The sequence below is a fragment of the Pteropus alecto genome, unplaced genomic scaffold, assembly GCF_000325575.1.
Source record: "Pteropus alecto unplaced genomic scaffold, ASM32557v1 scaffold89, whole genome shotgun sequence".
Classification (NCBI taxonomy): domain Eukaryota; kingdom Metazoa; phylum Chordata; class Mammalia; order Chiroptera; family Pteropodidae; genus Pteropus; species Pteropus alecto.
The window spans coordinates 1546013-1568447 of record NW_006443130.1 but is presented as its reverse complement, the minus strand read 5'-3'; the positions used below and the strand labels follow the sequence as shown (position 1 = coordinate 1568447).

General features: G+C 62.8%; 2 protein-coding genes across 4 annotated transcripts; one reads left to right on the top strand and one right to left on the bottom strand.

Annotated features, from left to right (window-relative positions):
* Positions 1-514: 514 nt before the first annotated feature.
* Positions 515-7742, top strand: CHMP1A (charged multivesicular body protein 1A). Its single transcript, XM_025040798.1, has 7 exons — positions 515-656; positions 1657-1676; positions 4218-4295; positions 4946-5092; positions 5465-5593; positions 6059-6246; positions 6378-7742. Exons 4-7 carry the CDS (start codon positions 5033-5035, stop codon positions 6397-6399), a joined length of 399 nt encoding a protein of 132 aa, XP_024896566.1. The 5' UTR covers positions 515-656; positions 1657-1676; positions 4218-4295; positions 4946-5032; the 3' UTR covers positions 6400-7742.
* Positions 7743-9054: 1312 nt separating this feature from the next.
* Positions 9055-17041, bottom strand: DPEP1 (dipeptidase 1). 3 transcript variants are annotated; one of them, XM_006923422.3, is made up of 11 exons: positions 16556-17041; positions 13787-13953; positions 11443-11575; positions 11055-11187; positions 10751-10901; positions 10561-10630; positions 10033-10209; positions 9854-9938; positions 9701-9776; positions 9311-9446; positions 9055-9235 (listed from the first exon to the last, which is right to left on the bottom strand). In XM_006923422.3, exons 2-11 carry the CDS (start codon positions 13888-13890, stop codon positions 9068-9070), a joined length of 1233 nt encoding a protein of 410 aa, XP_006923484.1. In that variant the 5' UTR covers positions 13891-13953; positions 16556-17041; the 3' UTR covers positions 9055-9067. The 3 variants fall into 3 exon arrangements, with proteins under 3 accessions (XP_006923484.1, XP_024896564.1, XP_024896565.1); XM_025040796.1 differs by having other exon boundaries at positions 9055-9446; XM_025040797.1 differs by lacking the exon at positions 16556-17041 and adding an exon at positions 16403-16535 and having other exon boundaries at positions 9055-9446.
* Between the last annotated feature and the right edge of the window lie 5394 nt (positions 17042-22435).

The window sequence follows — 22435 nt, the reverse complement described above, 5'->3', positions numbered from 1 at the left end:
GCTCTGCTCCCAGCCACAGTGAGAGAGAGAGAATGAAGGGAACTGGGGCTTCAGAGATACTGTTATTTTGCAAATTCCTCTCTTCTGGCATATCCCTAAGTGCAGGGGGAAATGCATAATTAGTCTCCCAGCACTGAAATGGCTGGAAGTGACTAGAAGTATCGACTGCTCTAAAGTGGCAGGAAAGGGTGTCCAGATGGATTAAGAGGCTTATCCATAACGGCTTGCTCAGTTTGTGGGGAGAGTTTAAGAGATGATTGCCCCCTTTATGTAAAAGAAATGAACAATGAATCTCTTCCAAATCTCCATGGTCCGCCCAGGGCTGCCTCTGGGCTCTGCCACATCCAGCAGGAACCGCCAGCCCGCCCCGCGCTCAGGGACTCCACAGGGGAGGATCGTGATCGAGGGGGCGCCTACCCTTGCCTCGATGTCGAAGGGCCGGTGTGAAAGAGTTTTGAAAATCAGTTTGTGAAATGTGAATAGCTGCGCAGCCATGGCTTTGTCAGGAAGGAAATTCCGCGCAGATCGCCTCGGCCTCACGATCCCCACCCCGCAACACACACACACGCGCGCGCGCGCGTTGGGTTTGCGCATAATTTCCATAATTTAGTCTGCTCTCGAGGGGACTCTTTTTTGCCGGTAGCACTTTTCAGCAGGTTAAGTTTTTCCTTAACGAATTTTGCTCTTCAGTCTACTCCTACCGCTCAGGTCTTGGTGACAAAGCCCAGGCGGGGAGGGAGGGGGCTTTGGATCCCAGTGACCCAACCCTGTTTCCCTGCTGCAGACACAGAGCCTGCCCCTCTGTGTCCGCCCAGCGGTTTCCTAGAGCCAGACGACTTTGCCTTGGATCAGGTCTGCACGAGGCGCTGCCCAGAGCTTTCCTGAATTCCTGGCACACCTGGGCGCCTCGGGCTGCAGCTGTGGGCACTCGACATTGGTTCTGGTTGCAGGATTTTATTCCTTCGTTCTGAGCCAGTGTGCTAAACGCCTTCAGGACTCATTCTTCAAATTTAGAAATTGAATAAATTGTGATAGTTTTAAGGTGAACTTGAATTTCCCTGGCTCTTGAGTTTGGTGAGTGAGTAGCAAGTTCAGATATCAGGCCGTGAGCCAACAGTGCGCTCAGATCTCTGGTTCTTCCTGGGGACGGGAAGCCGCTTGGCCTGATTCGATATCTCAGAAGCACAGTGGCCGTGGCGGTGGGCTTTGTGAGCCAGCACTTGGACAGCATAAGAGTCATCACCCTGCTGTTTTTATCAATTTACCTTTGGGGAAGACGAGTATATAAAAAAGAGACACAAGGACTGAGCCTTATTCACTTGGGAAAGAATTGCAAGGGTCTTTTCTAAAGTTGCAAACCACTGTCTTGAGTTTTCACCACGGGCCACACGCTGCAGCCATAACTCAGTTGCCTGCATACTAGTTCTTGAGGTCAGCTAGTGCCACCATGCTGGTCACCTGAGAGGAATCGTTGGTTTGGGAGGCTCCGCGGTTGCCCGGGCTCAGCGTGCCTGTTCACCTTCCTAAAGGCCCCCGTCAGTGCCGTCTGTGCTGTCCCAGCTCTGCATGTCTAGTGCTTTAGTGACCCCATCTGCTTGTTAGAAGTGTTGCGCACCCCATTTCCTAAAATCCTTACACTGTCTCCTCTCTTTGCAGATACCCTGTTCCAGTTGAAGGTATGTACTCTGGCCGTCAGCCCCAGCCCTGCCCTGGTGGGTAGTGTATGGGGACGATGGTGGAAGTCGCACTCAGAGAGACAGATTATAAACTGGGTGACCTCTGCACAGTGCTCAGGCAGACCGATGACGGGATTATTGAGTCGGCGCGGTGGCATGTTCTTTCCTGTCGGGCTGAGCAGAAGCAGGCCTGGCTCACCTGTGAGAGAGTGGGCATGCTGTCTTGAAGGGACATAGTGGGTGTCAGGCGCCTCCTTTGATGTCCCACGTGGCAGTTAACACTGTAGCTTGCATCCTCGAGGATCACGCTGAAGGAGGGCACGTGGGCGCCTGAGCAGCTGTCTGGGTGGCGTGTGTGCTTCTTGAATAATGGAGGCGGTGTCCTCATGGTCACCCTCCGTGGCTGCTTCTGAAGGATGGCAAGACAGGTGTGTGCGAGCTCCTGCTGCTCTCAGCACGCTGGCTTTGCCATGGAGAGGACAGGCAGAGGGTGTCTTGGCCTGTCCGCAGCCTCAGGCACTTGGACGGCACCAGGGTAGGTGGCTGGGGCCAGGCTCAGGGCATGGAAGCTTGTATCTTTTAAGGAACGCGGGGCGTGAGGTAGACAAGCAAGAAGCCCCCTTCTGTGTGACAAAGTCTCAGTGCCAAGTGTGTGGGGGACTTGGGCTGTTGAGAGGGCCTGAGGGGCCGGTGGGCCTGCCCAGGCAGGTGGGTGTCATAGGCTGGGACACCGCTAGCAGGGCCAGAGGTGGGAGACCGTGGGCATTGGGGAGCTCACTTAGTCGCTTGGCTCACCTGAGCATTCTCCCCTGTTGGTTTCCTGGCCAAGTGAGGCCTGTTTGGGGGGTTTGGAGGCCTCTGGGAGGGAGGGCCTGTGAACAGGGTCGAGGCCGCCGGCAGCCGGGGTGGGTGAGGTCATGCATAGAGTTGCTGCCGCCGCCACTGGCAGTGGCCCCCAAGGCACCTGGCCAAGAAGTGGTCTTCGTGTGGAGGCAGTGGGAGCTGCCTGGGGCCCGTGTGAAGGAGGGACGTGGCCACATGTGCACTTTGGCCATTTGGGGGCTGTTGGGAGAGTGGGGGAGGGGTGAGACTAAAGGCAGGTGGCCTGTGAGGACAGTGAGGCGAGGTGGATGTGGCAGGGATGAGGAGGACAGGACAGGGCACCGAGCTTTAGAGGTAAAGGGGGCAGGGCATGGTGTGTGTGGGGGGAGGAGGCCTGCCTTTCCAGCCTGGGGGACAGGGTGTCCTGCCGGGGTGCCCAGTGTGGGTAGCGTGGCCTCAGTTCTGCAGAGCAGCGAACAGGTGGGGCTGCAGATGTAGGCGGGGCCAGGGTCCTGTCCACCTGCACTGGGCAGCGATGACTCTTAGGTTGGCGCTGCCCACTGCCGGCCACGGCGAGCACTTGAGTTTAAGCAGTCACGTGTGGCTGGTGCCTCCCGCCCTGCTCGGTGTGGGTTTAAAGAGCTCGTAGAAAAGGAACGAGGTCAGTGTCTGCTGCTGCAGACGCTGGTTTCAAAGCACCTGGCGAATGAGTTGGGTGACGAGGAGTTGGGGGGTGACCTTTGAGAGGAGCCCTGTGCCCTGAGCCCGGCAGTCGGGAGCATTGATGTCAGGGTTAGACCATTGCAGTAGGTGGCAAGGGTCATTTGCCCGACGGCCAGGGTTTGCCCGCTTGTTTCGGCACGCGCAGGGGCTGAAGAGCGCGAGGCCGTGGGCGAGGGACGGTCTGAGGCAGCAGGGCTTGTGAGGCCAGTTGGCCGACACCCATGGCCAGTGTGCCCTCTGCCTGGGCAGAGAAGCCAGCAGGCGACCAGTCGGGCTTGCTGGGAGGCAGCGCTGCGGAGAGGGCTCCTGGCGGTGGGATCAGCCTTTGCTCGCAGAGAGGCCCGTCCATGGAGGACAGCGCCGTCCACTCCTGACCAGCGTACGGGTGGACGTGCATTCGAAGCAGACGCCCTCACCTGGGTGACCCACTTAGTCTGTGATTTTTCTGTGGGTGGGACTGACTGACCAGTGAGAAGATGCCCTCAGGAGGGCGGTACTTGCAGGGGCAGGGCCGGCAGCCCACCCTCCATGCACCACACCTGGCAGATGGGGACCGGGCTTCGGCCTGCGTGAGCCGTGCGGCTGGCCTGTCCTCTTCGTTCCAGACAGGGGTGGCCAGAAGGGGCACAGAGGAGGCTCGCTTAGCGCGGGCGTTGGCCAGGAGGCGCCAGGAGCTGGCGCGCTGTCCGCAGCCCCTCACGGGCGCGGTGCTCTGTGAAGTGAAGCTTCAGGGGCTCCTCCTCTGGCTTCTGGGTTGTACTTGGGGTGGCCTGGACAGTCCGCCCAGCTTTTCTAGGAAGTTGAGAATCCGTCCGCAAGCAGAAGCCTTCCTTCCACTCCAGGGGGCGGGGGTGGGGGAGCAGACATTTAGGGAACCCTCATGGCCCCTCCCTGGCAGGCGACAGACAGGGCCCCTGGTGCAGCCCCCAGGGTGGAGCGTGCAGGGCCCGCTGGGGGCTTGGTGCCTGACCCTGGCTCCCGCCTGCCTGTGCTCAGTTCACAGCGAAGCAGCTGGAGAAGCTGGCCAAGAAGGCGGAGAAGGACTCGAAGGCAGAGCAGGCGAAGGTGAAGAAGGTGAGGCAGCGCCGCCCTCCCGCCCTCCCCGCGGTGGCTCTGTCCCCCCAGGCGTCCCGAGCAGAAGGGCCACGCAGTGCCTGTGCTGCCTCTGAGTGACCGGGCCTTTATTCGTTTCCCGTGTTCCGAACTTGCTTTGTCACGTTGCATGGGACGTGGGCTTCGGCCGCCACCCTCCACCCCGTCTCTGTCAGCTGTCTTCCCTGGGAAGCAGGTGCCTCGGCGTCGGAGCCTAGCAGAGCGGAGGCTCCCAGGGCCCTGTGCCCAGCAGGGCCTCTCCAGGGAGGACGGGGGAACTATGACAGCTGTAGGGTGCAGGTTTTGGGGTTGGCGACCTGTCACCAGTGGCGGCTCCTGGGGCAGAAAGGAGGCCAGACAGTGGGCTGCAGGTCTGCGTCCTTGTCTTGCTCTGCCACTGTGACTCCCTCGGCGTCAGGTCGCCCACGCTGCTCTGTGCAGGTGACAGTATGAGGCCGAGTCGCCGTGGGCGGGAAGGGGCCGGGAAAGGTAGCCGTATTTTCCCGGGCATGGGGCCTGGGCCTCCGCATGTTTGTGAAGTTCACGGACGCTCCTGGCGGGAAGGCCCGCCGAGGGCTGGCAGGCGCCCTGGGGAGGCCGGCGTCCTCCAGCCTGCATGTCCCGGCTCCCAGGCCCTGCAGCAGAAGAGCGTGGAGTGTGCCCGTGTGTACGCGGAGAACGCCATCCGCAAGAAGAATGAGGGCGTGAACTGGCTGCGCATGGCGTCCCGCGTGGACGCGGTGGCCTCCAAGGTGCAGACGGCCGTGACCATGAAGGGGGTGAGTGCTCGACCCAAGCTGCATCTGCTGCTGCCGCCGGCAGAGGCCAGGGCTGGCCATGGGGGAGTCGTCACACCAGGCCCCTTTGCCCTGTGGTGGGGACTCCGTCCACATAGCAAGTGCAGTGCCAGAGAAGGCACGGCCCCAAAGACCCACGGTGTCCTTGGACTTTGACCACGTGTCGTGACCGGGGCTCCTCGTATCCATCGGGTCATCGATGGCACTTCCTGGGGACATGCCAGCAGCGGCCTGAGCCCAGCTCTGCTCGGCCTGGCCTGGGGGCTTGTCGACCTGGGTGGAGCTCAGGGGGCCTGTCCCTGGCGGGTGCCATTATTTCCTTTCATCCTATTGTCTCTCCACCCCCCATGCCAGGTGACGAAGAACATGGCGCAGGTGACCAAAGCCCTGGACAGAGCTCTGAGCAGCATGGACCTGCAGAAAGTGTCTGCGGTGATGGACAGGTTCGAGCAGCAGGTGCAGAACCTGGACGTACACACGTCGGTAGGTGCAGAACCTGGATGTACACACGTTGGTAGGTCGGCCCGGGGCCAGGCGTGAGGGCAGCTCACATGGCTAGCCACGCACGTGTCCCCTCCCTCGTGTCACCAAGTGTCCTCTGCTGGGCCCTGTGGGGGCCGCCTCCAGGGTACCTGACCCTTGTCAGGGTCCAGACCGCATACAACCCTAGCAGACGTGATGCCTGGGGCCGGTGCTGACGCTTAGGAGTGGGGCTCGGACCAGCCTCACAGGCAGCAGCTTGGCTTGGCACCCAGAGGCCTGAGCAGGCCGGGGACGTGGTCTCGGACGCGGGAGCAAGGAGGCTGGTGTGGGCGGGAGGAGCAGGGCGAAGCAGAAAGGTAGTCGAAACGGGGTGATCGGAGCAAGGGCTGATGGGCCTGTCAGGCTATGGGGGCTGCGGGGGCTCCAGGGTCCGGGCCCAGCCGCCCAGAAACTGACCACCCCCAGGTGATGGAGGACTCCATGAGCTCGGCCACCACACTGACCACGCCGCAGGAGCAGGTGGACAGTCTCATAGTGCAGATCGCAGAGGAGAACGGCCTGGAGGTCCTGGACCAGCTCAGCCAGCTGCCCGAGGGCGCCTCTGCTGTGGGCGAGAGCTCTGTGCGCAGCCAGGAGGACCAGCTGTCACGCAGGTGGGTGGTGTGCTGTGCCCCAATGTCCCGTGTGTCCCGTAGGGGGAGGTTGTGACCAGGAGTCCTCCCCCCCACCCCCGCGCTGCCTCTGGGCCCCTCACCCTCGCTCATGGAGCCACTGTGGATTGTAGGCTGGCCGCCCTGAGGAATTAGCGGGACCCTCCAGGGTGCCACCTCGCAGCTGGATGTGCAGGAACCCAAGAAGGAAAGCCCATCCACACCTGCTACGTCCTGCCTCTCTGCTGACCCTGCAGCAGCAGCCGTTGACCTCACTGCCCTCAGCCCCTGTCACCGCCAGCCTGGGGCGTGTCCTGTTCTCTTAGGCTGGGCAGGGGTTCCCTGTCCTGGTGGGTGCGTTTGCACAAACTTCTGTTTTGTGGGTAATTTCTGTGACCCTGTGCCAACCAGCTGGAGGATCTGCAGGCTCCTTTCTCTCCCCCACCCTCCAAGGAGTCGATGGGGACTGGGTAGTGGACGGCGTGTGGTGGCAGCTGGCCGAGCCCCGCCGGGTGCCCAGCTCCGAGACCAGGTGTGTCTACTCCAGGAGCCATGTCCTCTTTCCACTGCCGCCTCTGGAGGGCCCAGGTGCACCCTGTGACCTCTCAGACCCCAGAGTGTGTGCACAGGCCCCTCCTGGCCACCGAGCAGGCCACCTTGTGGTCCTCGGTGTCGTCCCTGTTGCTGTCTCCTGGCCCTGTAGGTTATGGGCGCTTCTCCAGGCTGGTTTCTCTTGCCTTGCGTGCTCACAGCATTGACCTTGAAGCCAGGCTGGCTGATGGGGGCTCAGGACAGCCACCTTCAGGCCACGCCCAGGAGGGAGCAGCCGCACTCATGGTGATATGGTGATGGACGGGCTGTAGTTTCTGTTTTTCTAGTTCCTGATGTTTACTTTGTTTTCTTGAAGATGTTTTGGGTTTTTTTGAGAGTTTTGGGGTGGGTTTTTTTGTGGGTTTTTTTTTTTTGCCAAAATAGAAGGAGCCAGTGGCGGATGGGGAGCGTTGGGCCTGAGCGCCCCCCTGGCATGACCTCGTGGCAATTGCATGGCTAGTACTGACGGAGGCCGGCTCCGTGCACAGTGACCGTTCCCAACCAGGCCTTTCTCAGAGGCTCCAGCTGTCTCGTCTGCCCTCACGCAGTGGCTCTTGCAAACAGAATATTGTAGACTTTTATCTTGACGTCCGCGTGTGCCCCTTCTTGGACTGGGGAGCCCAGGGTGCTCCGTGCAGTGCATGGTGTTGGGGCGGCCCTGCTGGGCCCTGGCTGTGGGTGCGACCTGAGGGCGTAGGCTCGGGGGGCTGTCTGGCGTTTGTCCTGCAATGCCGGCCTTGCCTTACATCCTGGCCTTGGACCATCGGGGCGCCCACATGCTGGGGGTCCAGAGAAGGTCCTTGGTGTCCTGGTCCCCAGCTGGGGAGAGGCCAGGGCTCATCGGAGGGCACTGGGCCTGTTTGCCCTTTGCCTAAAATGCTGTTGTAAGTAAACTAATTGACCCCTGAGAAAGCTCTCTGGTTTTCTTTACTGGCCTTAGGGTGGGGCTTCCCTCAGTGGCTGGCTGGCTTCCCACAAGGGAAGCTGAGGGGAACGGAAGCAGGCCGTTGTGGGGGATACAGGTTCTCGGGCCCCACCAGATAGCAGGGATCAGAGAACGCAGTTTTAATTTTCTTTTTAAGTCTTACCTGGAGATAACTCACCCTACATGAGAGTGGCAGAGTGCGCACCTTGGTTGTGTCAGCGTGTCACTTCCCTTTCTGGGTGGCCGTCTGTGAGCAGGAGGCCACCAAACGTGACTGCACACATCCCAGCACAGGCGAGACCCCCAGCCCCTGACGCCCTGGGCTGCCCATGTGGGGGTGTGGCTGGGTGTCATGGCGGAGTCTGAGGGAAACCTCCTCCTGCCCATCAGGCTGAGCCCACCCCGGAGCCCAAGCCCGCGCCTGCCCAGCGCCGTGTCCTTGGGCCTGGAGGTGCAGCAGTGACTCATCAGGGCCCCGCCTGGGGCTGTCACCAGTGGGTTATCCGTCTCAGGGCACATCACCGGATGTCCATTGAGGGCTGCTGGACTCCTGCCCTTCTGATGATGCTCTGCAGCTCTGCTGGGTGGGGCCGGGTGGGGCCAGGCCACGGTGTGTGAGGGGACCCTGCAGGAGTGGGCCCTGCGGAGCTGCGGTGTGGGCACGTGTGTGAGTGCATGTGTGTGGGTGTGTACCTGTGTGTACATCGTGCAGCTATGTGAGTGGTGTGTGTGCAGGTATGTGGGTGTGGGTTTGCTTGCATGCGTGGGTGTGTAGAAATGCCCCTGTGCATATGTGTGCAGTTGTGCACGAGTGTGGTATGTGTGCAGATGTGTATGGCTGCACGTGGATAATAGGCCATAGGGGTGTGTGTGCAGGTGCGTGTGCAGGTGTGTATGGGTGTGCGTGGATAGCAGGCTGTGGGGGTATGTGTGGGGGGTGCTGGAGCCCGGCCCATGTGTTTTAAAGGCCCCCCAGACTGTCCGTGCAAAGCCCTGTTCCCGGCCCTGCCCTTCCACGACTCGGGCGCTCCTGGCTCTGAGCATCCGGCCGGGGCAGTTGCACAGAGCTGCTGTGGGGCGCTCAGGCTCCCCCCGCCCAGGGCCAGGGGACCGACGGCACACACCCACAGGACTCCTGGGGTCACTGCCTTTATTGAGGGCCCACCATGGGCCTGCGCCCCAAGCTCTCCACAGCATGCCCCCATGGGGCCCAGGGGCCTGTGCGTAGGGCAGTGCTTCTGGAGCCTTGGCTGCTCCCAGGCCCAGTCTTCCCTGACTTCGGAGCCTGAGGGGTTGGTCCCCAGGGTGTCACAGAAGACACAGGCTGAAGAGGAGGGGCACGAGGGAGGCCAGCAGAGTTCCCGGTGGGCGGTGGAGGCTGGGGGCCCCGGAGTAGCCGTACGTAGTCCTGCAGGAAGCCTCCAGCTTGTCCAGTGGGATGGGCTCTTCCTCGGGTGTTTGTGTGTGATCACTTGCCTGGGGACAGACACAGGTCGTCCCCGGCCTGTCTCCTGCGTGGGGAGGGGCTGGGCGCAGGAGGCAGCTCCTCACCTGCTCCACGGCCTCAAAGACCCTCAGCAGATTTTCAGCCAGGGCGCCCTTGACCTCCTCCTCCGTCCACTGCCTCCTGAGCAGCTCGGCAATCAGGTCCGGGTACTTGGACACGTCCTCAAGCCCTGTGGGGAGCCTGGGACGCAGGCAGAGAGGACCAGGTGTGCAGGCCATGGGCCTGGGACTGGGGACCAGGGCCTGTCTACCCCCCCGTGAGCCACTGACCTGCCTCACCCCCATCCTCAGGCTCAGGGGCCAGGGGAGTGGCCTTCAGAGCAAGACATGTTGGTACGGCCCGTGGGACACACTTCTTTCCAGCCCCTCAGGACATGTTCGTGGGGGGGCCGGGACCCTGCCAGCTCATCCATAGGACACAGCTTTGGCCCTTACCTTGAGACGCCATCGTAGTCCCCACCAAAGCCCACCGCTCCGGCTCCTGCCACCTTCTTGATGTAGTCCAGGTGGTCTGGCGGGGGGGAGCAGCAGGTATGGGTGCTGGGAGGGGTGCCCTGCTCGGCCGCTCGGCCGCTCACTCCCACTTACCTGCCACTTGGGACAGGTTGGCCTCTGCTCTGCAGGACACGTAGTCATTGTAGAAGTTCACCATCACCAGGCTGCCCGTCTGGTTCTGCACAGGACAGAGGAGGGGCTGTGGGCACCACACGGGGCACCAGGGACCGTGGGGACCATGGGGACCGTGGAGGCCGAGCGGACGCCCTCACCACCAGCTCAAGCACGTCGTCTGGCACGTTGCGCCGGTGCCCACACAGCCTGTAGGCCGAGGAGTGGCTGAAGATGACGGGGGCCTTGGACAGCTGCAGGGCGGCTTTCATGGTGGCCACGGACACGTGGGCCAAGTCGATGATGACGCCCAGCCGGTTCATCTCCTTCACCACGCTCTAGGGGAGACGGGGCTCGGGACCAGGCCACAGGAGACATGCACTCTGGGGCGGGCGGGCGCACGGTGCGTGCTTGTGCTCGCCCGGCAGCCTGGGGTTCGCTGCAGCACCCCGGAGGTCCAGGCACGGGGGAGGGCGTTTGGGCCGGGGCCCCTTGAGGCCAGGTGTTGATAAACTCTTAGCAGCTAGAAAGTTGGGACCACACTGTTGACCAGTGGGTTCCAGCTGGACGCCCACCCTGGGGCCACCCGTGCCAATGCCATTTGCAGATGAACAGGCCTGCAAGGTGAGATGCCATGTCCTGGGTCATGTCCCCTCTGATGGTGACCGCGGTCCTTGCCCCCCACTCACCTGCCCAAAGGACGACAGGCCTTGGCTCTGGGCCTTATCTTCCCCCGTGTCTACCAGCCAGTTGTCGGCCCTGGGAGGAAGGAGGGCAGAATGGCCATCGCGGCCTGCCCATGTCGGCCGTACGCAGAGATGAAGGGGATGGGGCCCACCCACACCTTCCCCTGGGCGCGGCCTCCCTGGGGCCACTCACCAGGGTGTGTTGCAGCTGTGTGTGAGGGTCAGATACCGCATGCCCAGGTGGTAGAGCGCCCGCAGGACGCCCAGGCTGCTGTCGATGGAGTGGCCGCCCTCCACGCCGACCAGACTGGCCACCTTGCCCTCCTGGAAGGCCTGTCGGATGCCTGCGAGCAGAGCCCAGCCAAGTGGTGGGCATCTGGATGGCAGCTGTGCCCGAGCCTCTGGCTTAACCCCGTGGAAGGCCAAGCCGCACCATCACCTCGGCTTGGGACAAGGGCAGAGGTGGGTGGGGCCCAGGGAGGTGGGCCGGGACCCACCTTCGCTGCTGGTGACACACAGGAAGGTCTCAGGGTACATCTGGCACATGCGGTGGATGACGTCGATCTGCTCCAGCGTCCTCTTCACGGCATCTTTGTTCTGGGTGTCGCAGGGTGTGTACGCAGACCAGAACTGGGGGCCACAGGCACAGGGACTAAGACCTCAGGCCCCAGGCCCACCCCCCACACGTACGAGTGAGTGTCTCAGTCCCCTCCTGTCCTCAAAGCCATCCCCACAGCCTGGGGCCTTATCAGAGACCCCTCCAAGGACCTGTGGCCCCAAGGGGGTCGGAGGTATGCTGCCACCAGGGAGGGGCCGCACCTTGCCCAGGACCTGAGGGAGAAGGGTGGACCCCAACATAGGCAAGTGCAGAGGCCGCCGGCGTACCTGGCCCCCGACAAGCCCGGCCTTCAGCTTGGGGATGTTGGTGTGCGTGTGGGCCAGGCTGGTCAGGTTGGCCCTCGCGTCCCGCAGCTGGTTGTTGAAACTGGTCAGCAGCTGCCAGGGCAGGTCATTGTGCCTGCAGGCCGGAGCAGGGTGGGAGGCGGGTCAGGTGCCACTTGGACCTGGGGCCTCCAGGTGCCCTCCCTGGCCTCCCTTCCGCTTTACTTCCGCTTTTCACGGCTTGAGGCCAGGGTCACAGACTGCTCCTTACCTGAATACACCTGAGCACAGGCGAGCTGCTCAGCTGTGCCCCACCCCTAGGCCAGTCGAGAGCCCTGCATGGGTGGGTCTTCCCTTCGAGAGCCTGTCCTGGGTAAACCCTGTGCGTGGAGGCAGCACAGGCCCCTGGTGGCTGTTTAAAATGCAGAGTCGCAGGCCCAGCCAGGCCCACCAGCAGGCATCGGACCTTTAACCAGTGAGCTTGCACACGTGCACACACCCACACATGCACACATGTGACATGTACACAGCAGCCACACGAGCACATGCATGCACATGAGTGTGCACACATGCACACCCAAACTGGACATCTAGGCAGGCGCCCTCAGCCCCCTAATCTGTTCACAAGGAGGCTATGTGGACGGCCTGAGCCCGAGTGGGGGCTTTGTTCTGAGGATGCCTGGGGCCTCCTGGTGCCACCGTGCCCCTCCCCCAAAGCCATGTTTTCTTGTCTGAGCGCCACCGCAGACCCTGGGAGCTGCCCCTGCTCTCTGGGAAGGGCTGGGGGGAGGGACTCCGAATTGTGGTTTGATTGACAGGTTGGGGAGTGGGCTGGGAGAGGGATCATTTGCTGACTGAGGGATCCAGCAGGGCGAGGCCACAGCCTCTCTGCCGGGCTGGGTGTTGTCCCTGGGACGGGCAGGCGTGGCTTCCGGTGGGGACTTCACTCCTTTGCCTGAGGAGCCCCAGCCTGGCTAGGAAATCCAGCCCCCGCTTCAGCTGCCACCCAGGGCCTGCAGGAGGGAGGGTGAATTCACTGTCTCTCCTCCCCTCGGTCTCTCCACCCGACGGAGGAGCCCAAGCTGAGGACAGAGGCTGCATCTGCCCTGGGCTGCACCCTGCTAGTCTGGGTCCGCCCGATCCACCCTTCTTATCTGTGTGGCCTGGGCAGCGTCCTCAGCAGTGGTGACATCGTGCAAAACCCAGAGGCACCTGCCGGGCAGTGACGGCCGCGTGCTCACGGGGCGCTCTCCATGGCGCCCAGAGGAAGTGCCAGGGGCCAGGCACCGCGGCCCGAGCTCGGTCTGCGAGAACCAAGAGCTGCTCTCGGCCTGCGGGGCACCCACGTAGCGCAGAAAGCAGGACAGCGGGCTGGCAATGCAGGGTCTGCGCAGGGGACCGGAGAGGCCCACGGCTGCCGTGGGCCTGAGCACCGCCCTGCCGGAGCCGAGGGCAGGGACAAGGACACAGGCCAGGCAGGGATGGCATGAGGCCTGCCAGGAGCATGGAGGAGTGGGGGTGGGGTGTGGGCCTCGGTGGCTGGGACTTAGTATCCAGACTGACTCCCTTTGGCTGCTCAGGCCAGACCTCGGCCAGAGGAAGCAGCGGAGAGTCAGAGGCTCAGGGATGCCCAGCACGGGGCGGGGGGGGTCAGTGCAGATGCATTGGCAAGTGGAGGGAACAGGCGCTGCCAGGTCGGCTGTGACCTCAGTGACAACGTGTCACCAAATGTGTCACCAGGGTCTTGGCTGGAAGTGGGGCTGCAGGAGTGGGCATGTCACGGGCTCAGTCTGGGGTGTGACATGTGACAGGATGTCAAGCACTGAGTGAGGTCAAGCTGACTCAGCACCTATGGGGTCACCCCCAGGTGGATGCTGGAGAGGGAGGGGCCTGAGGAAAGGGTCTCCGGGAGGAGGGTCCAGAGGGCCAAGAGGGGCCTCCCAGGAGCTTGTGGTGGATGTCACCCTCGCCTGCAGCATCAGGTGATGGAAAGCTGTGGCCTGCGTGAAGCATGACCTCGGCCAGGCCCCCAACGTCCCCGGCCCCAGCTGCCACTCTATGCTGGGACCTGGCCCACAGGGTGCAGCGGGGGCCAGGTTGTGGGGTGCTCCCTAACTGCTCCATTTTCTACAGGCCTTCATCTGCTGAAGCCTTTGGGGGCCCTACGAGACCTCACAAAGGCCGCTAGTGAAGGGCAAGGCCCACGTTACAGCTGGAGAAACCGAGTCAGTCCAGGTGGAGCTGGGGTGGCGCCTGCCTTGAGTCAGGGGCATTGGCCTTGCTCGTGGCCTTGCTCCTGGCTGCCCCAGCCCCAGGCCCCAGCCCTGTCCCAGGAGGGGCCGCTTACCCATCAATGACAGGTGTGCCCTGCATAATCCTTTCCGCCTCTTCCCGGAACTGGTCTGCAGTGCAGATGGCCACCAGGGGCCAGAGCCACCAGCTGGTCCACATGACAGTTTGCAGGGGCCCTGTTGCGCTTCTGTCGCTGCTCTGGCCCGTGCACGAGAGGACAACCTGGGTTCCGGAAGCGGGGAGCACAGAGGCCTTTGCTCAGGTGACTGTTGCCAGGAGCCGCCTTTTATCAGCAGTCAGCACATTCCCGGCGAGGGCGGGTGGACGGGAGTCCCAGACAGAACCGGGGCTGGGCGTCGCTGTCTGGACCAGGCTGAGGGGTAGTAAGAAGCTGCTGCCCCCCGGGGACTGGGCCACGGTGCAGGTGGAGGGTGAAGCTCAGAGGTGGCTGGGTCAGCCTCCCCCAGGACGGGGCCACCGATATCTGCATGCGGGAGCTAGAGTCACACCACAGCTCAGCCACCCACCAGGGGGTCTGCCCCTCGGTCCTGGCTGGCAGCCCACCGGCCTCGCAGGGATCCCGCTGCGGGCTCTGACGGAGCGGGTCGGACTTCGGGGCTCAGGTCCCAAGTGCCAGCGCCTGCTCAGAGCTGGAGCCCTCTCCCCGTCCTCCCCCAGACTCGCCCAGGCGAGTCTCCAGAGCCCAGGCCCCAGGCTCGCCTGCTGACCTCCGAGGTCTGCCAGCCCCAGTCCTGCCGACTCGGGCTCGGCCCTCCCACCTCTGTGACTACAGTGGCCCAGGGCGAGGGCGGGGAGTGTGAGGCACCCTCTCGGGGCCAGCTTCACAGTGAGGCCACGAAAACCTCAGTCATCGAGGCAAGCAGTGTTTCAACGCAACATTTAAAACATAAATTCACACAAAAATAGTCCTCGATGACCAAGAGAAAGGGCCAGCTGTCCTTCGGCCTGGCTCCGACACGGCTCCACACGCTGCAGTGTCTTGGGACTCTGTGTTCTGCCTCATGGCTTCAGCCACAGACGGCTCTTGAGAACTGCTGACCGGGCAGCTTCTCTGGGCTCGGCCGCGGGGGGGACTCCGCGGGCCCCTTCGTTGCGCTCTGCGAGTCCTTCTGCAGCTGGCTGTGGAGGCTGATCCTCGCACGGCCCTGGCAGTGGCTCGTGGGGAGGGCGTCCCCAAGTCCGAGGGTCTGTGTGCCCCTGCGCCGGTCAGCGCTCTGCCGGGTGCGAACTTCCGGGCTGCAGGCCAGTCCCCCGGAGGCTGGAAGGCCCGGGGGTCGTGCGCGCCGGGCTGTCACAGGGTGGCATCAGTCTGAGTCCCACCTCTCTATGACATGACCCGAGCCACCATGTCGTCCTCCGGGTCCTGCAGCTGGTCTCACACGGCTGGCTCAGACGCAGGGCTGCTGGCGGGAGTCCCGCTGCCTCTGTCCGGGGCCGTCCTGCGCCGCCGCGGGCCCCTCTGCGTCTGTCCCTCACTCTGCGTCTGTCCCTCACTCTGCGTCTGTCCCTCGCGCTGCAGCTCCCAGGGCCCTCGCCCTGCTCCGGGAGCGTTTCTGTCCTGCCGGAGGTTTTCTCCCGTGTTCCCTCCGCGCTGCGAGGTGGCCTCGGTCTGGTCTCCTGCTTGGCACCTTCTTGGGGGACCGTGTATCTACTCGCTCAGTGGTCTCTGGTGGATTTCCGTTGTTTCCGCCCCTGCTCCGGGTTCTTCATGGAAACGGTGTTGCCTGGCGTCAGGGTTCCCGCTGGCTGCTTGGTCCTCCCCAGGACTCACTTTTCGTTGTTTGTTTATCTGGACCTTCCCGTGCGCTCGCAGCCTCCTCAACCGGCTGGCGACCTGTGCTGCGTCCAGTCCGGGGCTGAGGGTGCGGCGATGGCGGGGCCGGCTGTGCCCCCCCAGGGTTTGCGTAGAGCGAGCGAAGGTGGGGGGTCCAACGTGAGCACGAGGCCTCATGGTGCGGCGCCTCGTTCCCGCTGCCTCTTGTTCTGGTGGCCGTGGGCGGCACCCTCCTCTCATGTCACCGTGCCGTGGTGAGGCTCGGGGAGGCAGAGGCCGTGGGATTTGGCGCAGTTGGGAGGGGACTCGTGCTTTGCAATCAGCAGCCCCGGTGCAGACGCCTGGCCGTGACAGGTGGCAGTTTCGGCAGACGCCACAGGAGCCTCGCCCAGCCCGCATGCCGTCCTTGTAGCATGGCTGACCTCTCTCCCCAGGCGGTGGCAGGCGTGACTCTGAGCTGCCACCGGGCTCTGTCTCCTGGATCCCCCTGAGACCTTGGCATAGCCATCCTCACCGACAGCCCCAGCTCGGCTCGGCTTCCGCTTTCGTAGCTGGGGTCCCTGAGCACTGATGAATTTGCAGCTCGCAGGCTGGTGGCTCCTCCAGGCCCTCTCGGTGGCCCTGCTCCAGCCTCAGGCCCCCGGGGGGGGCTGTATGCCTCGCTGCCTGGGACCCTTCTATTTGCCTGCTGGCGGGTCCCTCTCTTGAAGACTCCCCAGAGGAGGGTGGCTCAGCCTCCCCGACCCAGAAGCCAGCCTCTTTCCCCTCTGCCTGGCATCAGTGTCCCTTGCTCTATCTTGCCCTCTGTGCGTCACCCGAGAAGCCCAGAACCCCAGCCTGTCGAGTCCTCCCCATCCCGACCCACAAAGCACTCACCTGTCTCCTCCACGTCAAGCTCAGAGGCCTCCCTGGACATACAGCAGGTGCCCACTGATGGACGCACCCCAAACCCTCCCTATGCCTGGTGGCTCTGCAGTGCAGGAGTCACAGAGCCAGGCCCTTGGTCTACCTCGGCTCCCCAAAACTCACCCTGTGCCGGAAGGGTGCTGAGTGCGGCTGGAACCTGCCTCGCGGTCACCCTGCTCCCAGATCACGAGGCTTGGGAGTTCGTGGCTGTTTTTCTCAAGTTCCATCCCTCCCCTGAATTTTCCAGCCAGCTTCCCTTGCACAAAAAAGCCACCTCTTTAAAAAAAACTTCCCCCCAGGGGCTTCACAGTGCCCCACCGTGGCCACAAGCAGCAAGGGGCTTAATGCCTCACACATGTCAGCTGGTTCTGGTTTCTGCAGACGCAAATGATGCCTCAGTAGGGCGTACACTCGGCCCGGGGCACGCAGGACAGAGGGCCTGGGGTGGTGACAGGAATCGAGGTGCCCCAGGCGGTGATGGGGGCCGCCTCGGGCTGGCATCCCGCGTTGTGTGGGAGGGCGATGGGAAGTAGCTGTAGGGCTCCCTCGCATCCCTGACATCAGCGGCCTAAGGCCAGGGACGCAGCCCAGGTGTTTTCTGTCAGTGGCCTGCCCCGCCCCCCACCTTGCTCCCCGGGGCCCCTGTCCCTGGCTGAGGACCAGTCAGCTGGCTGGATCTGGCCAGGGGGCTAGGGCCTGGTTAGACCATGTAACGGGTTGGGGGCTGATCTCCCACATTCCTAGCCACGGGGGATCAAAAGCGGTCAGGGATCGGAATGCGGAATGTCCTCTGGCAGAACTGCAGGGACTTTCGAAATCAAGGAAGCTCTGCTGCGTGGGGACCGGCCTGGCTGGGGCTGGTGGCTTCAGCATTCTGAGGCTGGGGCAGGGCACACCCTGGTGGGGTGGTGGGCGGCAGGCCATCCTGTTCCCAGCTGGGTGGGGTCACTTTGGGAACACACAGCCCCCACTCCGGCCCTCCCTCTGCCCTGCCACTCTCTGAGTGGGGACAGCCCCAGTCTGGGCACTGTGTGGGAGGGAGGGGATGGTGGCAATCCTGGGGACAGGCAGGGGATCTTCTCCCCGGGGGGGTGGGGTGGGCGGGGGCAGCCTGAGGGCCCGGGGGCGCTGCCCAGCCCTGGGCATCCCAGGCTGCACTAGAGGGCAAGCCACCTGATTCTGGGGTACAAAGCAGATTTCCTTCTGGGCTTGCCCCCACCCGGGCTCACGGGGTGTGTGTGTGTGGGGAGGGGTCCTCTGTGCGACCCTTGGGGACAGCAGGAGGCCTGGGTCTGTGCTTGGCACTGGCCGTGTGAGAAGAGCCAGGTGTGGGGGAGCGATGTCTACTTTTAATGTTATGACTTTTTGTGCTGTCCGGAATTTTTATCCTGTGCATTAATGTGGGAACATAAAGTTAATTAGCATGGAAGAGGGGGCTCAAGCAAGGTGCCCCATCCTGCGCCTGGTCCGAGCACCCCAGGGCCCCAAGCCCAGCCCCGAGCCCTCTGAGCAAGGGCCGCTCCGCTGCTTCCCATGCTCGCGCCCCACCCTCGCCTTGGGGCCGGGAGCCCTAACAGGACATGGGACGAGGGACCCCGGCAGTTGCAGGGAGGCAGCTGGCTCATTTGTGTCACTACCTGCTTCCCGCTTCCTCCCGTGCGGCCCAGAGAGGACGCCAAGTGAGGCTGAGGGACATGCAGACAGGCAGCCTGCACGGTGGACAGCGCCCACAGCCCCAGGCGCAGGGAGCCCTCGGCAAGCCTCCCGGAGGAAGTCAGCGTCAAGGTGTCCCGGGTCCCCCACACTGTCGCGTGTTCGGCCCAGCGGTGGAGGCAGGAAGGAGCCGGGCCAGTGCGGCCACCAGAGGCCTGAGAAGGGCCACCAGGACAGGCCGGCTTCCTGGGCGGCCCCCGGGGAGGCGCAGCCCCCGCAGCCCCTGGCTCTGCCGCCAGCCTTGCCATTTCTGTGTCACCGCTCCGTGCCCTGCGAGGGAGGCCGATGGGCCCGAGGCTGCCGTGTCAAGCCAGCTCCCTCCTCCCCGGCCACCTCTCAGCCGCTGGGCTTTGCTCGCAGCCTCGCGGGAGCTCTGCTGGCCCAGCTGCTGCTGTCTTCGGCTCTGGACCAGAGCAGGGCCACGGCGCCTGGCGGTGGAGTTGGCGAGGACCCTGTACCCTGCCCGGGCTGCTGCACGGGACCGTGCTCCCCGGGGGCTCCGGGCCCCTCCCAGGCCGGCACTGTGTTTGGTGGGCTTGGGGCGTTTGAGAGCATGAGACCCCGCAGGTAAACCAGGGCCCCCCGCCCGCGTCCCCTCTGGTCTTTGCCTCCAGTTCTGAGATCTGAGCTCATCGCTGCTCCATCAGCAGATTCCTGCCCTGGCAGCACCAGCTGTCCTGGGTGTAGCCTTCGTTTATTGACCCTTATCCACGGCAGTGACAGGGTTCCAGCTCGTGACCTCAGAAGCCCGCCCCCCATGGGGCGTCAGGGTCACTGGCCCCCCTCACCCCGGCAGGGCCCCCCGCGGAGACGGGCCCGCCCCTGGGCTGCAGGACCGGGTCATTCTTCCGTGTGAAAGTGCTCGGGACTCGTAAGGGCTGTGTCCTCAGAGATGGGCCAAGAGCCCAGACTCGGCCTGAGGCTGGTGGACACTCAGGGGTGGGGAGGGTCCCCCTCGGGGCGGCACCCAGTGCCATGAGCCCAGGTGGCCCCCACAGCCAGGGGCTCCCCACATCCAACCGCCGACTGGCCGCACGCTGCCCTCTGGTGGCCGGTCAGGCTCCTGTGGGTGTGGCCCAGGACATCAGGTCCCTGTGGGGGCAGCACCTGCGGATGCTGAGGGTCGGGGAGCTGCTCAGGTGCTGTCACCCACTCCCCAGCTCTGGGCACCGAGGTACAGGCGGCGTGGGCCCAGGTGCCACATCCAGAGCTGGGTCCGGCCCGGCCAGAAGGGCTCGGCCGTGTGCCAGGTGCCCTCACTGCGTTCGTGTTTCGAAGACAGGGCAGCGGGGGAAGGGGTCGAGGCCACCCCGCCTGCCCTGTCCCTGGGGGCAGCTGGGACCCTTGGCTCCGCCCTCCGAGCCTCTCCAAACCGCCCCTGCGGCTCCTCCCCAGTGGCAGCGCCTTGGCAGAGGGGACCCTCCTCACTGGCACTGCCCCCTCGGTCCCCAGCACAGCCACACACCCGATTCACCGGCGAGTCTGCCCTTCTGAGGACAGGAGACTGAGGTGGAGAGGGACACGTTTGGGGTGCCGAACACCCCCTCCTACCCATGACATCAAACTGCCTCCTTCCTGGGGCTGGACACCGGTCAGCGATGCTTCTCCCCATGACAATGCTGCGCACGTGAGTTGTGGGGCCCCCAGCTCCCCCACCCCAGCCAGCCCCCATATTAGGAGGGACACTCTAGGCAGGGGACAGCCAGATGTGGGAGAGGGGCAGCAGCCTCGACAGCCTCAGCAGGTCTGGGTGGGGTGTGAGGGGCACTTGATTTAAGGATGGGGTGCAGGGAAGGGTACCAGTCAGGATGCACTGCGAGCCTGTTTCCCGCCTTCTAGAATGTCACGTATTTCTAGGCTCCCTGAGCCCCCGCTGTGTCCTGCTCAATCAGGAGCAGGTGTGATGCTCTGGCTGCCCCCCTCAGACAGCACCCTTGACCCCTGGCCCATTGACCCCCAGCCCACCCACTGTGGCCTCAGCAATGCAGGCTTGTCCCCAGCTAGGCCCTCCTGGCCGGGGGCAGGACCCCCACGAGACCTCACAGTGGCACTGGCCCCCCCCCAGCTACCTGCCTCTCCCTTGGGCCTGTTCCCGGACAGGAAAGTGTCCCATTTCCGCCCTCAGGACCCTGCCCTCTGTGTGTGGGGAAGGAGGGGGTGGGCGTGGGAAGGACGGGGTGGGCGAGGTTTGGCTCAGGAAGCCCTCCTTTCTGCTCAGCTCAGCATCCTGCCAGCCTGCCAGGGCCTTTCACAGTCTCCCAGCCTCAAGTGGGGTGTGTGTGTGTGTGTGTGTGTGTGTGTGTGTGTGTGTGTCTGTGTGTCTGTGTGTGTGTGTCTCTGTGTGTCTGTCTTTGTGTCTGTGTGTGTGTCTGTGTGTGTGTCTGTGTGTCTGTGTGTCTGTGTTTGTGTGTGTGTGGCTGTGTGCGTGTGTCTCTGTGTGACTGTGTATACGTATTGGTGTCTGATTGTATCTTTGTGCGTACGTCTGCGTACATGTATTTGGTTTGTGATTGTGTGTATGCGTGTTTGTGTGTCTGTACATCTGCGTATGTTTTTCTGTGTCTGTGTGACTGTGTCTGTGTGTGTCTATGTCTATATGTCTGTGTCTGTGTGCGTGTGTCTGTGTGTGTGACTGTGTCTGTGTCTGTGTGTGTGTGTCTGTGTGTGTGTCTGTGTGTGTGTCTGTGTGTGTGTGTCTGTGTGTGTGTGCGTCTGTGTGTGTGACTGTGTCTGTGTCTGTGTGTCTGTGTGTGTGTGTGTCTATGTCTATATGTCTGTGTCTGTGTGCGTGTGGTTGGGGCCAGCATTCTCCTGCTGGCCCGTTTCCCCAGGCTCCCACGGGTCTAGGTGTAAACATGTTAAGAGCTGGCTGCCCAACAGGGACATCTGTCCGTCCCACACACTAGTGCTGATCCCTCAGTGACAGGGTGGGTGGTGAGGACAAGTTGTTGGTCAAAGCCCAGGGTCCCCAGCTCTTCTGGAATTTTCTGAGAAGTGCACACACATACACCCCGGGTCTCCTCCCTAAGTTAATGTTAACTGTGAGATTTGCCGGAAGAGGCGGTTAGAAAGCGGCTTTTGTGTGGCTCGCTGCCTATTTTTAAAATTAATATGCAATTTATTAATGTTTCGAACCTCTAATCCTATTTCCTATGTCATACACTCAGACTGAAATTTTTATTATTGTTTATTCATCACTTCTAAGGAGTCTGATTCATGTTGTACTTCACCATAACTGAGACGGGGTCGTGCAGACGTGGTGTTAGTGAGTTCACTCTGTTTCTTCGTTCAGCTTCTGCAGTTGTTTAACAGAACAAACCGACTGAGTGGCTCTGTATTTCCTTGGCTTTTAAGATATCCAGCCCTCTACCCATCCATCTATCCATTCCTCTATACCCAACCATCATCCATCCATCCATCATCCATCCATCCATCATCCATCCATCCATCATCCATCATCCGTCCATCCATCATCCATCCATCATTCATACATATACCTATCTATCCAGCCATCTGTCCATCCATCCATCATCCATCCATCATCCATCATCCATCCATCATCCATCATCCATCCATCCATTCATCCATCCACCCATCCATCCATCCATCCATCTACCCATCCATCGTCCGTCGTCCATCATCCATCCATCCATCATCACAAGAGTCAGGAGCTGCCACGTCGCTCATCTGCAGCCCACCGCCAGGTTGGAATGTGAGCTAGGCTCCTCACTCACACCTCCCGGAGCTTGCAGCTGGGCAGGCCGCCCATGCAGGACCCCAGGCCTCCAGGGGTGCCTGCAGCGGTGGCCGGAGGGTTCCCTGCAGGGGACACCCCAGGAGAGACTGCCCACGGTGTGCACGTGCCACTTTCCTGGGCAAGAAGTGAGCCCGAGTCCTGCCCCGCTGAGCTGGTGCAGCTGAGGGGTCAGGATGACCCAGTCCAGGGCCTGGGAGGCGTCAGGCCGGCTGGTGGCTGGCGGGTGAGACCTCCGCTGCTTCAGATGTAACTTACAGATCTGCATGTGCGCGAGTCTTGGGGGTACAACTGAAGGGGGACACACACAGACACATTGGGCAAACACCTCCGTGTCCGTCTCCACCACCCAGAGCGAGGCGGGTTGCCGCACGCCCGCTGTGCACGCGATGGAACCCTGAGCGCCGGTGCCTTCACGGGGCTCACGGCGGCCCCGGGCTCCTAGACTTCCCTGGCTGCCGCCTCACTGCGTGCGCGATCCGCAGGGTCCACTGTCCCGCTGGTGGCCGTGGGTGTCGCTCGGCCCCCGTCCGCCT